Raw genomic sequence first — 13441 nt, 5'->3', positions numbered from 1 at the left:
CCTTTTATAGTTTCTTGATTTAGATGTAAGCAGATATAAATATACTATCTTATCTCCCTCCTTCTACACAAAAGACAGTGATGGATCACAGAAGAGAAAGGAGCACTAATCCCTTTAGAAGTTAGGAAGATGAGAGAGAGAGAGTAGCAAAGAAGAGAAAAGAGGATCACTTAGCAGCAAGAGAGAATGAACAACTATGACAGAAAGGTCAAAGAAAACAACTGAGAACTGACCGTGGATATAACAACTTGGAGCTGAGGGTAGCTTTGATGAAGTGCGGGAGCCTGATTAGGGGGCCTTAGGAGAGAATGGCATAGGGCATAGGAATTACAGAGGGTGGGTATAGAAAATTCTTTCAAGGCAGTTTGCTATAAATAGGAGCAGAGAAATAGGGTAGTACCTAGAGGTAATAAAGAGGGGGAAGTGATGCAGGAAAGAGAGGGGAGGATTGCTGGAGCAGCAAGCTTATACGGGCAAAACTGTAGAGAACGAGATACACAAGCGGAGAGACTGGCATTAATGGGAACATGAGCAGGGAGGGAATAAAGGAGGGAAGAGGACAAAGACATGTAACTAGGAAGTAAGGATATCAGCTGGCAGAGGGAGAGGAAATGTCATAGTTGGATGAGATAGGAGAAGATGTGAATAGTGGTCAAGTAGAGCAGGGAGTCGGTGGATCAGGGAGCTGTAGTGCAGTTGCTGGGAAGCACTATGAGCCCATGTGAGTTTATTAGGCTCGTGGTGGTAACTGAGACCAGTCTGTATAGTTGCATGTTTTTCTTTAGCTACTTTTAGTTGCGTGGATGCAGGTGCAGGTGGGTGGAGGGTTGATGTTAGGGGTTGGTGTTGTGCAAGGCTAATCTGATGAATTGAGAAAAGTACAACCGAATTCAAAGTGTCTGCAAAGAAGAGATATAAGGACCCGTGGAATCTAAAGTTTGTAGAAAGGTATTTTGGTCAATGCAAAGGTGGTCAGACCTGTGAACTTAAGTCCTGTCTGTGTGAAAGGCTTTTTGGAGTCAAGAATCTTAAAGACAGCAGACTGAAACAATAGGAGGTGGTCAGAGAACTGAGATAGGAATAGGATGCAGTTATTAACAGTGACAAAGTCTAGAGTATAGTCAATGGGGGCATTGACTGGTGTCAGCTGGGATCGAGATGTTTGGAGAGGGGGTTCAAAGACCCGAGAGGCCCGGATATTGAAATGTGGTTTGTGTGCAGAGTGGAATCACCAAAAACTATGAGAGGAGTTGTGTTGGAGAAAGTGAGCTGGTGGCTAAGATCTCCAGAAGGTAGGAAGAATGACTAGGACTGTGTGGATGGCTGCAGAAAGGAAGGCTGAGGAGTGGCACATGATCACATTAATAACATTAATAACAATAACAATAATAACATTAATTACAACCAATAACAATAACTTTTAATTTTTTAAAGTTTTAATTAAATTAAAAAGTAAAAAAAAATTAAAGATTTTTTGTTGAAAGGAAGGAGGGACATTTCCTCACGTTGAGTGGCAATGTCCACAGCTCTACTCAAGTATGTCAGCTATCCTAAAGGGCCTGAGTTGTAGCTCTTGATCACTGGGAAGCACAGCTAGCATTTTGATGATATGTCAGTCACCCAAGAATGCCGTTTTAACAGTTCTGATGGCTGTGGATGGGATGGAAAAACCACACTGCCTGATAATGATGCTATTAGAGTCTGTGCCATGTTGATTTTGGGTTGCACCTAGTGGTTTGTATCCATTGGTTTGCTTAATCGGAAACATGAAAGGCTAGGTATAGCATATTGTTTAATTTCAGAATTGAGATATTGTGCCTCTTTTGGGGAGGTGATGCAAAAAAGCTTTTCCTATAGATGTAATGGTTTACCATACCTAGTCCTAGATAGATTTGAAGAGATATGCTTTTAAAGGTGAGACTTAGGGTGTTTCTTGTCGTTAACTGTTGTTTAACTAGATTCCCTTTCCTTGCCTTTGAAATTGAAGCCCCAGGCAAGTCAGTTGTTTTAGATTTCAACGCAGAGTTTATACTTAAGAAAATGTAATCTGCCTAATTCTACACAGCACTGTTTCATCTGTCTTCTAAACATCCAGGTATCAAAATATGAAGCTGGATGTATCAGTTAGTTTTCAAGGTAAGATAGAGCAATACCTCCCGATAGAGGGAATTCTCTGCTTATAGACTTGGAAGGGCTGGAGGAGTAAAGCTGCCCCTGGAGTATTGAATTTAAGGGCAGAGCACCATAGGTGTGACCCAGAGCTTAGGAAACTAATGCCATGACCACTACCACCATAACAGACCTATGAAACTGTTCCTAGAAATGAAAATACAACAGGAATGTGGTCTCCTTCAGTCTTCCATGTCTTGCCAAGTGCATGCATTGGTGGAAATGCAATTACATCCAGAGGATAGATTCAAGGAAATCTGGGAAATGCAGTTTTAGCTTGCCATTCTCTCTGCCTAGAATGAGAGTAGAATGCTGATTGAAAGACAATCTATAGGACTTGCCAACTAGATGTGGTTAGAAATCCTTAGATAATAAAAGGATTCATTGAAATTTCTATAAAACAACAACAAAGTCATAATCTTCAAGCTGTATTCATTTTAGTTTTAGAAATAGTAAGAACTTTTTTCTTGAGGTTTGTTGTAATAAATTTTGATACAAATCAAGGTATCTCATTGAGATAAATAATTCTGTATTTAATTGTACCAGTGTGTTAGTTGAGAAAAGCTGTCATTCAAAGGCTCATTGCAGTGGGTTAATTCTAATGAGGAGAAAGAAAAAGATATTTTGACTTTGGTGCTTACCCTTCTTGGCCATAGTAGGAATTTAGATCCCTAATTTATGCATAGTCCTCATTTTAGTATCTGTGTGCATTTCTTTTCAGAAGAAGTTTACATTTCTGTATTGAGTAACTTAGGAATGGTTAGAGTCCTGTCAAATTTTTCACTGTGTTTTTTTTGCCCTCTACCTCCTTCTATAAAAACTCATTTTTGTGAGAGAAACCTTTTCTTGAGTTTTCTAGAATCAAATACAAAAAGAAAAAGGATCATAATTTTAATTTTATGATTATCAGTTGAAGTGCTGCATTCTAACAGCAGAAAGCTCACTTAAAAATGATGAAGAGGGTCATAAGACAGTGATTTGGTTCTCCAATATTGGAAGCATAGCTCAGTTTTCTTTCAGTTTTTGAGGTTATCTAAAAGAGAAATGCCTTTGTAGAGGCTAGTGTAGTCCACATTATTATTGGGTGCACAGTTTGGTGGCCCTGTGAGACTGGTACATCATATATATAACAGACACTCTATAGTGACTAAATTGTATGATCTTCCTGTTTTTTCATAGTGAAACCATCATGTTTCTTCATGAAATATTTCACCAAGGACTAAAGGCAAGGATTGCAAACTGGCCTACTTTAATTTTAGGTAAGTGCATTCATTATTTTCTCATGGAATGGCAACAGATAGAGTATAATAACTTGTATGTCATTTGGCCTTAGCCGTCTGAATGTCCCTGTTGACATTGGGTTTCCTTAGCCACCGGGAGTCCGTGTCATTGCACTTTAGGTTCTTTGGGCCCTGCCTTAGCAGTTAGCTTTTGACTCTTTCCCTTTGTCATAGGTAATTTGGGGCTGGAGTCACTGTCTGTCTCTGATACTTTCTATCTAACACAGATAGGTTATTCAGGCATGAGGACTAGGGCCCTATGTTGTGTGATGCCTGGTGCTGGGAGCCCATCCTTGCTCTTCCTGTTGAGTGTAGATAATTTACCAGGCACCAAGGGAAACAGCATGTTTACTTCTCTTTTCCAGCTGATCTGTTTGATATTTTGCTCCCCATGCTGAACATTTATCAAGAATTTGTGCGAAATCACCAGTACAGCCTCCAAGTCCTTGCCAACTGTAAGCAAAACAGAGATTTTGACAAACTCTTAAAACAATATGAAGCCAACCCTGCCTGTGAGGGAAGGATGCTGGAAACGTTCTTGACCTATCCAATGTTTCAGGTAAATTGCTTGGGATGCGTTCTATAAGCCATTGTAACTGATGCCTACTGTGATCAGCACAAGGCATGTAAATACATATAAGTATAAATGAAGAGTTATGCATCATCTGACATTGTCTTAAGCCTGGCCCTGAAACAAACATGTCTTCTGTCTAGAGTATAAGAATCCAGGCATTCTTGGTGATTTGAAATTAATGATTAACTAATTAATTTTGCAGTGCTGGGGATCGAACCCAGTGCCTCTTAAATACTAGGCAAGTGCTCTACCACTAAGCTACATCCCCAGACCAGAAAGTAGGCATTTTTGAAGCAAATAATTCAGGAATGAATTTTTTGAAGAGCAGCACAATTTTCTCTTTATAGAAAGATTCCACACAGACTTCTTTCATTGGAGTCTCCTCCTCCAGCATGTTTAAAAATATTATTAGGTTTACAGAAATAGGATTCTGTGCAAATGTTCCAGTTTGTGCTGGTTGCATAAACGTTTTTTGGGACTGCTCTGACTGGGGGAAGAAGGCCCCTGTTTGTGGCCCATCCCCCCACCTTGTCTTGGTTGCCATTGAGTTTCCTTTGGCTGCGGCTCCGGGGAAGGAAAGGAGGACCCCCTGGTTAGAGAGGCTCTGGAGACTTCAGAACCAGAGGCCCTCACTCAGATGGCCTTGTAGAGTCGTGGCTCTGACCTGAGATTCATTTTTGGGGTCTAGAGCAAACCAAGGGATCAAGGCCACTTGGGTCTTTCCTGTGTCTGGGGTTTTGCCATTAAGAGCTCTGGAGTGAGAATGGCAGAGGCCAAAATGTGTATTGAATCTCCTGTTCTTTTGAAAACTGTCGATTCTGTTCTTTTGGAAAGGCATTGAGTGTTCCCATTGTGGAATTTATGGGGCTTCTGGTGAGTCCTCCAAATTGTCATGTGGCAAACCAATTCTACTAATCATGTGTGTTATGGTTACTGTGGGAGTTTTGTCCTCCTGAGCAGGTGGCTCTGACCCAAGGCCCATCATTTCTTAGCCTAAGAAAGAAATGTTACTGTGGTTCTTAATTGTTTATCTTTAAGTTTGTTAGTACTGCTTGAATTCCTGGAAGTTGCCACAGAAATTTAGTAAGACTTTTTTAAAAACCAGAAAGATGCATTTGAAACCACTTAAGTATAGTGAAATTTTATAATGTTATTTTTGTTTTTTCTATGGAACAAAATTGTTTGAACTCTTTGCCTCTCTGAGGAAATATTTCACAAGAAAAATTTTGAACTTCTATTTCATTACATTCATAATTGGAATTTTAGGTTTTATTCACAGTGAAACATTTTCATATAATGTATAATTCTTCTAACCTGTGATTTTATTTGAATTTTGAATTTGGGGCATTAACCTCTAGTTGTAATTCAATATTCCAAATTTTATCTATTCAACTGTCCCAAGGTGACTGTGCAAAGGTAGAGTTATGACAGGTACACGGGACATTCAGAGAGGGACCTAGTTTCCTTCTCACAGCCCACTGAAGTTTTTCTACATGTTATTGCATTTGCTCTTGATTCTTTCAGTGATTTAAAGTAGCAGAACTGCACCTGCCCTGGAGATGGGGTGCCCAAGTACAGTTGAATGTGGGGACCTTGGAAAGATCTTTGGGTTTCTTTAAAAAGTGGAGACATTCTCCTCTACTAGATTTTAAAACCAACAGCAGTATTTTGATTGATCATAAGCAATCCCCATTATGTCAGAAAAAGGACATTAGGTTGGGGAATCTCAAGGAGACCTGACATCTCACTCACCCTTTGGTCCTTGCTTTGGGGAAAATAATTGAAAAAACCTTAATCTCAAAGCATACACAGCTGAGCTTTAGTTATCTCGGAGCACTCTAGCTCTCTGGCTCTTCAATCCCAGGGGGGCTTTACTGGTTCTGACAGTTTGGGTGGGGTAACCGTGTAGTTACCGAAGGGAGCCTGGTGTAGTTTAGGAACCCACCCCCAGACTGTGGTGATCCCCAAGCCCTAGAATCATTAGTTGTAGGCTCAGATATTGAGGTTCTCTGGCTTGTTCCAGGGTTCCAGGGTTACAGCTTGTAAGAGCATTTGCTCTGGGAGAAGCTTCAAGCATGAGGGATTTAGTCAGACTCAATTCAGCCGCAAAAAAAAGACAGGGGCTGCGGTTGTGACTCAGTGGTGGAGCGCTTGCCTAGCATGTGAGGCACCACATAAAACTAAATAAATTAAAACAAAGGCATTGTGTCCACCTACAACTAAAAAAAAAAAAAAAGAAAGAAATGAGCAAATTGAAAGTGCACTGAATTGTCTTTATTTGCTTCTTTGTAAGTATTTTGAATGTACCCAGAGGAGAAATCATCAAAGTTTGCTGCCTGAGGGCTTGTGCCCCTTGTGTCTCTCATCTGTCTTCTTTACTTAGTGTTTTTCCCTGTTGCCTCTTCCAAAAAGAAGCCATATGAACCAACTGGGGTGCTAGAAATTTGAAACTGCTTTCTTACTGGGTTCATTCTATCTTTCTTGTTCCCTTGTGGACCTTTCACTAATGAGGTGAAATAGCCATGAAGGTGTTGCTAACTCAGAGGGGTCTCCCCTCTGTGTACATTGAATTAGCAGTAGTACTTCTGCCTTACTCCCTCATAGGGCTGGACATCCTAGGATGAAGCTAGGGTACTATCCAATTTTAGCTGTAGGGAAACAATGGTAGAGGTGACCCAGATTTATACTGTCCGGGGGGGGGGGTCTCTGGCCTAAGATTTTTCTTGAGCCTAGATATGGGGGCAGAAGGAAGGGGAGAGGTAATTGTAAGCTTTTAGTCCATGTACCTCTAGAAAAGAAAGGGTGATTTATATTCTACATCCTTCTGTGCCTTTTGTTAAGTAAATTAGTTATTGCTGTTAATTGAGTCATATTGAACTATGGAAACAGGGAGGAATTGTAGAATTTGGATGGTGCTGTGAAATTATTCCCAACTGAACTGTCAGACCAGTAAGTTCAAGTCTTGCCAAGGAATTTGTTATGGAAAATAATATAGTCATTAACGTGATTTTTATTTAGCCAAATCAGTGGCTTGACTGGTATTTAGATTGGCCTCAGCAGATCATGAAATCTGCTCCTGGTGAGAAGAGCACTGTTGGATGTTCTCTGGAAGGTAGTCACTTGCTGCTCTATCTAGTGATTTACTGAAGAGCGAGCTAATTAATGTCAGTGAAATGACAAGTACTTGTGCCATTATTGAAAGCAGAGTTATGATTCATTTAGACAGTTACTACGATTCTTAGGTCTTCTTCTGGAGAAGCGATTTGTAATCAGCTCTCCAACACACAGACGAGCTCTTTGCAGAATCTTCTGCTCCTCAGCAAACTTCCTTTGCCTGCTTTTTGGCAGTGTTAGCCCTTCTTTGTTCCTCCACCAGAAAGTAGAAAGGGCCACTTACCAAATTCAGCTCCATCCACTTAATCTTAGCCAGGGAGCTCTTTAAAATATATTTAACTAATGGAGGAGGATCTCGAAGCTATTGACTAAACTTAGTTTTGTGGGGTTTCAGTGTATTCTAAGTAGTCAGGCTCTCCCACTCCTGCCCCTTTGTTATGAAAAATTGAGTACATTGGCATTGATTGACTTGGTTTTCTGTGGAACTGTTAACTTTTTTGCAAACTTTTATTGATCATGGGATTGTACTAATGAAAGGGATATCTGAATGCATATTTACCCCAGAAGACTGCTGTATGTGGGACAGCCCTAAAGAAGTCTATAAATGAAGAGGCAGAAGGTCTCCTCTGTATACTCTACGGTTTCCTGTGTCCTGCCTTCCTGAGACCTAGGGGTCTATCTGTGCTTTCTGAAACTGTCACTTGATCAGCAAGTGCAGTTCAATGTTTCTGCTAATGGGCTTGATGCCAACTGTGCTAGTGCACAAAGATAGCCACTCAGAAGATGTGAGTAAATAACCCCTTAAAGCTACCCCTGCACAAGAGCAGAAGCAGATCCACAGATAGAGCCACCAGCCCCTCAGGACAGAAAAGCTGCACACAGGGCTGTGGCAAGCTGTTTTTCTGTTCTCATTTTCCAAGTTCTTTAAAGTTCTGACTGGGGCTCTGGGGCTCATGGAAGTGATCTAGTGAGAAGGCTCTGCGGGGAGCTGGTGGGTGCCCCATCAGAGCCCGGAGCATAGCTGCAACTGTCATTTACCATGAGGCTGCCTTGGGCAAGTCACCAACCTCCTCACACTTTATTTCCTTACCTGGAAAGTGGAGAATGAATCCTTATGTTGCCGGAGGACCAGACCCATATACAAAGCCCAGAGCATCCCTGAGCACAGTAGGCAGTGCTATGGGAGCCGTGGCTCATGCCACAGTCTCTGCTTTCTTTTTTCGTATCAGGGATTAAACTCAGGGGTACTGGACCCCTGAGCCACATCCCCAGCCCTATTTTGTATTTTATTTAGAGACAGGGTCTCACTGGTTTGCTTAGCACCTTGCCGTTGCTGAGGCTGGCTTTGAATTCGAAATCCTCCTGTCTCAGCCTCCTGAACCTCTGGGATTACAGGCATGTGCCACTGTGCCTGGCCACAGTCTCTGCTTTCTAAAAAAAACTATTTTATAAACCAGTGAAGCCTGAGTATGTCAAATCATTATAACCTGATCTCTACTCTGGTCTATAAAAACCCTCACAAGGTTGGTGGAGTTTCTGCCTTTAAGAGAATTCAAATAGCTAGTCTGTTAATAAACAAAAGTACAAAGAATGATCTAATGAAACAATGCCTTTTACTGCCAAAGGGTGAATTGAGATAAAGTAGGATCAGAATGTTGAACATATCTTCTCTGAAGTTTTAAAAGAACTTTGCTTTAGGATTATAAACTTTAAAAAAATCATGTAAACAGACAAAAATATCTAGAATGCAAACATCAGAGACTTCAGATTATGTTTCCTATGAACCAGGTTTTGAAAACTGCTATTTGAAAATTTATGGTTTTATAAAAAATGAAAGAAATAATAGTTTCTTTGAGCTACAACACTTTATTATTTATGATGACCTTTACTTGTGAAGTTTTTTTTTTTTTTTTTTTGGTGTGTGTTTAAATTTGAAGCATGATTTGTCTTATGTGTTTGTGTGTGTGTGTTTTTTTTTAACTATTTGAAAAACTGTAAGAACAGCAATGAGTTTTTCAGTGTAATGATGGCACTGTAGAGAAAGTCCCTATGTCACCCGTCCTGACCTTGCTCACGCTGGCCTTGTTTACGTTTAGATCCCCAGGTATATCATCACACTGCATGAGCTCCTGGCTCACACACCCCATGAGCATGTGGAAAGGAAGAGTCTGGAGTTTGCTAAATCAAAGCTAGAGGAGCTGTCCAGGTATGCAGAGAACTTACAGTAAAGGCCTGAGATGGGAAAGCAGCAGTTGAGTCTTCTTATGTGAACCCAGGAACAAGAAAGCAAAACCTAAATCCAGTGGCTCAGAGTCACCTCAAAGTTTAATGCGAGCCTGTGAGATAATACTGAATCATCATTCACATTAATTTTAACCAAGGGAAAAAAATATATCTTTGAAAAAGCTTTTATAGCATGTGAATTTTATGTAATTGAGATTAGGCGTAATTTGGTTTAAGTTTGGAAATGTTCCCATTTTTTTTCATCATAATAGAAAAATGACTTTCAGTTGCAGTTTTGTATTCAGATTTGATAAAAAGGTGGAGAATGTACAGTTCATTTCCTAATGGCTTGTTATGGTTATGGGCACTTATTTACACCTCTGTTTCTTTGGCTTCTCAGGGATAAATGGTATAAGGGAATTAAGAGAATTTACTGCACCTCTAGGAAATTCTACTAATTTCAATGAAGGGAGCTGTAGGTAAAATGATGTGTTGCTTTCCAGCTGCATTCAAAGCCAAGTTTTCCAAGGATGCTCACGATCACTGAGCCACTTACCATTTAGAATCTTCATGCACACTGGTCTTGGTTTGGGTCACAACCTGTTGAAGCCTAGAACTTTTTGAGGCCCAGTCTTTTTGCCCCAAAGCCCCAGTTAAATCAATAGGAGTTCAAAACTGAGCTTCTCAGGTGCAGCTCTTCCTTGTTTATGTGCTAGGGAGGTCACTGCTGTCTCACTGCCATCCCTTCCATCTGTGTTGTCTGACAGGGTGATGCACGATGAAGTGAGTGACACAGAAAATATAAGGAAAAACCTTGCCATCGAAAGGATGATAGTAGAGGGCTGCGACATTTTGCTGGACACTAGCCAAACTTTCATCCGCCAAGGTAAGTCCTTGTGAAACAGGCCCATGACTTACGTCTGTCACAGTGTCACTGGCAGATCCAGGGATGCATTCTGGAGCAGGTCTGGTTTAGGTGTGTGAGTGCTGCAGTTCCCACAGGACACCCTTGTGGCCTTGACCGAGGCTGTGGTTGAGGCCCACCTCTGTGCTGTTTCTTTTCAGGGGCCATGAAACACAGCAACACAATAATAGTAAAGCACCAGTGGGACAGTAAGTTACACTCTGACTGGACTCTCCTCCTCAGTGGACCGGACATTCTCTACAGCTCCAAGGAGGACAGGTCGGTCTGGCCAATTGGAGTGGCAATGCCAGGTGGTGATGATATCCAGGCAAAGGCCCAAGAAAAACTTGAATTCCTCAAAGCCCTTTCACATAAGAGTGGGGACAATGTCCGAAGTGAAAACAGCTGTCTCTTGTTCCCATTTTTCATCAGCACTTCTGGATCAGCCCCACAGGATATAATTTGATTCAACTGGTAATTGAATTCCACTTACCAGATGGAATCTCTCCTGATCGACCCTGACCATGCTTTGGCAATGGTGAAGTTGTCCTGTATGTGGAATGTACTCTGGGGTCATCACCTGATAAATTAAGCTTTTGAAGAATTGAAGATATTTGTGCCAGACGCTGTGGAGAAGTAACAACTGGACAGTGCACACCCTCCTCAGCTCTTATTTGAAAGTGCAAGAAGTCAACCCCGTCCGTTATTTTTAAGTGCTTAGGTATTGCGGGAGGGAGCAATTGACCTAGTATCTTGCACACATTTACAGTTGTGTACTTGGTGAGGAGTGGAGCATAAATTTGGAGCTCGAATTCATTTCTGGTTTTGATGTGCCAGTATCATTTGAATAGACTTGCATTGCCTTTGCCTACCGTAAGAGGCTGCTTAAAATCTTTTATTTTACCTCATCAAACTGAATATTGTGCTGTGCACATTAATTTTCATACAGAATAGTTTAAAAGTTTAATGCATGCCATTCTATTTTCCGTTATTTATTTACAAGGAAGGAAAACACACATATGTTAAAGTCGGTAGCATATTTTGGGAAATGATTCCTTCTCCCATTTTTGGCTTTAGATACTAAGTTTTCTTTAAATAATAGTGAAATACACTGCGAAGAACATCAGGCCTTTGCAATTCCCCTTCTACTCCTTTGCACAGACTGTTCTCCGTATTGGCTGCTGCTTGCCCAGCACTTGACGTCTCTGTGCCTTCATCTGTGCTGTCCCCAGCCTGGGGCCAGGAAAACCCTAATCCACCTCTTTTGTGCCTTCAAAAGTCTGCTTGTCTGACCAGGCTCAGGTCAGATATCTTTAAGGAGGCTTTTGATGTCCTCCTCCTCCTCACTCTCCAGTTACAACCACTCAGCCTCCCTCATCCTTTCCAACGCCCTATGCTGCTGGTGCATGTGTTTTGTCCTTTTGTGTCTGGGTACTGTTTGCATGTCTCTCCCAGGAATTGTAAGCTTTAAAGGGCAGCATTTACAAATTTTTCCTGCCTTGCCTTATTTCGTATGATGCTTTACAAGATAGCTACCAAGAAAATGGGTATTGAACTAAATCGAACTATTTGTTGAATTGCAATTGTGACTGTAGGATATTTTATGTTTGTCTTTTACTTGGAGACACCGAAAATGCCTACTAATTGACATGTGCTTTATAGTATGCAAGAATGGAAAAAAAAGTTTCTGTAACCAGAGGACAGTTTCTAAAAGGACTTTGGATTGAGTGATATTTCTAGAAACGTGACTGTATGGGTGTGAATTTGAAAAAGCACCGATAATAAAAAATGCTGGAAGATCTAATATGTTGACTAGGTCGTATGATTTTCCCTTGTACTTGGAGAAAAAAAACATCATGCACCACTTCTCCCTAGAAATCATGTCCATGTTATTTATTTCTTGTTATGTGCCACATATTTAAGGAACTTCTGTTAGCTATTACTATTTGTGATGTTATTATTGTATTGATGTTGACATGATGGTTTGCTTTTCAGTGGTATTTTTCTACAATTCTATCTAGTTATTCTGTTTTGAAATTATTCAATAAAGATGGCTTCTGAATATCAGTCCTTAATCTCAAAGTAGAAGGTGGTCGATTAAGACCATTTGGAAAGTGTGCACTGATTTGCTTTGGTTGCTCCTATTCTCATTTTTTTTTTTTCTAAATACTCTTAACAGGCTTTAAGACCCATCAGGCTGTTTTTTAGATTTTATATGCCTTAAAATTTCAAGGTATTTTATGTGAAACAGACTATAATTTATCTCTGACAGTGTGCTAGTATTTGTGTTCATTCTAGTGTGTATGTTTGCACATGTCTGTGCACACTTTGAACCTTCTATGAATTTTTATTCTAAGAAGTAGAAAAAATCAGTCATCTAGGTCCTCTGAATTTACTTTCTGAAATCTAATAATAAATTTTGTTGAATACATGTATAAATATCAGAGGCAATAAGATGAAGATGATACAGGTCAAATCTTGCCTCCCTTACTTCCTTGCTGTGTGATATTGGGCAATTTACTCTACCTTTCTTTGCCTCTGTTTCCTCTCCTTACATTGGAGTTAATGGTAGCACCTATCTTTTAGGATCATTGCTGAGATAAAATGAACTGATGTTCACAAAACCTCCTAAACTAGTGCCTGTGAGATTATGACATTCGCTTTAAATACTAAGATCCAAATTCTAGAATGAGTTTCTATTTCTGACAACATGAAATAAATATGAATATTTGTTAGAAGATAAAGGCTCTCTAAATTGACATTTTGTACAAACCCATATGCATTGTCAACATTGTTTTGTGGACATGTAAATCAGGAAAATTAAATAAAGGTGACAATACATAGTGAAATGTCTGGACACAGTGGTGCATGCCTGTAATTACAGTGGCTTGGGAGGCTGAGGCAGGAGGATCGTGAGTTCAAAGCCAGCCTTACCAATAGTGAGGCACTAAGCAACTCAATGAGATACTTTCTCTAAATCAAATACAAAACAGGGCTGAGGATGTGGCTCAGAGGCCGAGGGCCCCTGAGTTCAATCCCTAGTACCTGCCCACTCCTCCCCATACAAAATCATAGTGAAATAAGTTTTAAGAAGGAGATGTGGACCCGTCTGGCAGTTTAGTTATCCCCAAACTCTAAATTATGTGCTTTCCAAACACCAGTGTTTTTTGGAATTGT

The 13441-nt window shown here is 40.4% G+C and overlaps 1 protein-coding gene across 4 annotated transcripts in view; it reads left to right on the top strand.

Annotated features, from left to right (window-relative positions):
• The window catches only part of Rasgrf2 (Ras protein specific guanine nucleotide releasing factor 2), a 237289-nt gene that overhangs the window by 96014 nt on the left and 127834 nt on the right, over positions 1-13441 (top strand). For all 4 annotated transcript variants that reach the window (XM_071612454.1, XM_071612453.1, XM_071612452.1 and 1 more), the window contains exons 6-9: positions 3349-3428; positions 3815-4008; positions 9234-9343; positions 10128-10246. In XM_071612454.1, the coding sequence (XP_071468555.1) occupies positions 3349-3428; positions 3815-4008; positions 9234-9343; positions 10128-10246 (503 nt within the window). The remainder of the gene's footprint in view (positions 1-3348; positions 3429-3814; positions 4009-9233; positions 9344-10127; positions 10247-13441) is intronic.

Source organism: Marmota flaviventris, chromosome 5, assembly GCF_047511675.1.
Source record: "Marmota flaviventris isolate mMarFla1 chromosome 5, mMarFla1.hap1, whole genome shotgun sequence".
Taxonomy (NCBI): Eukaryota; Metazoa; Chordata; class Mammalia; order Rodentia; family Sciuridae; genus Marmota; species Marmota flaviventris.
This window is presented reverse-complemented; position numbering and strand designations above follow the sequence as displayed.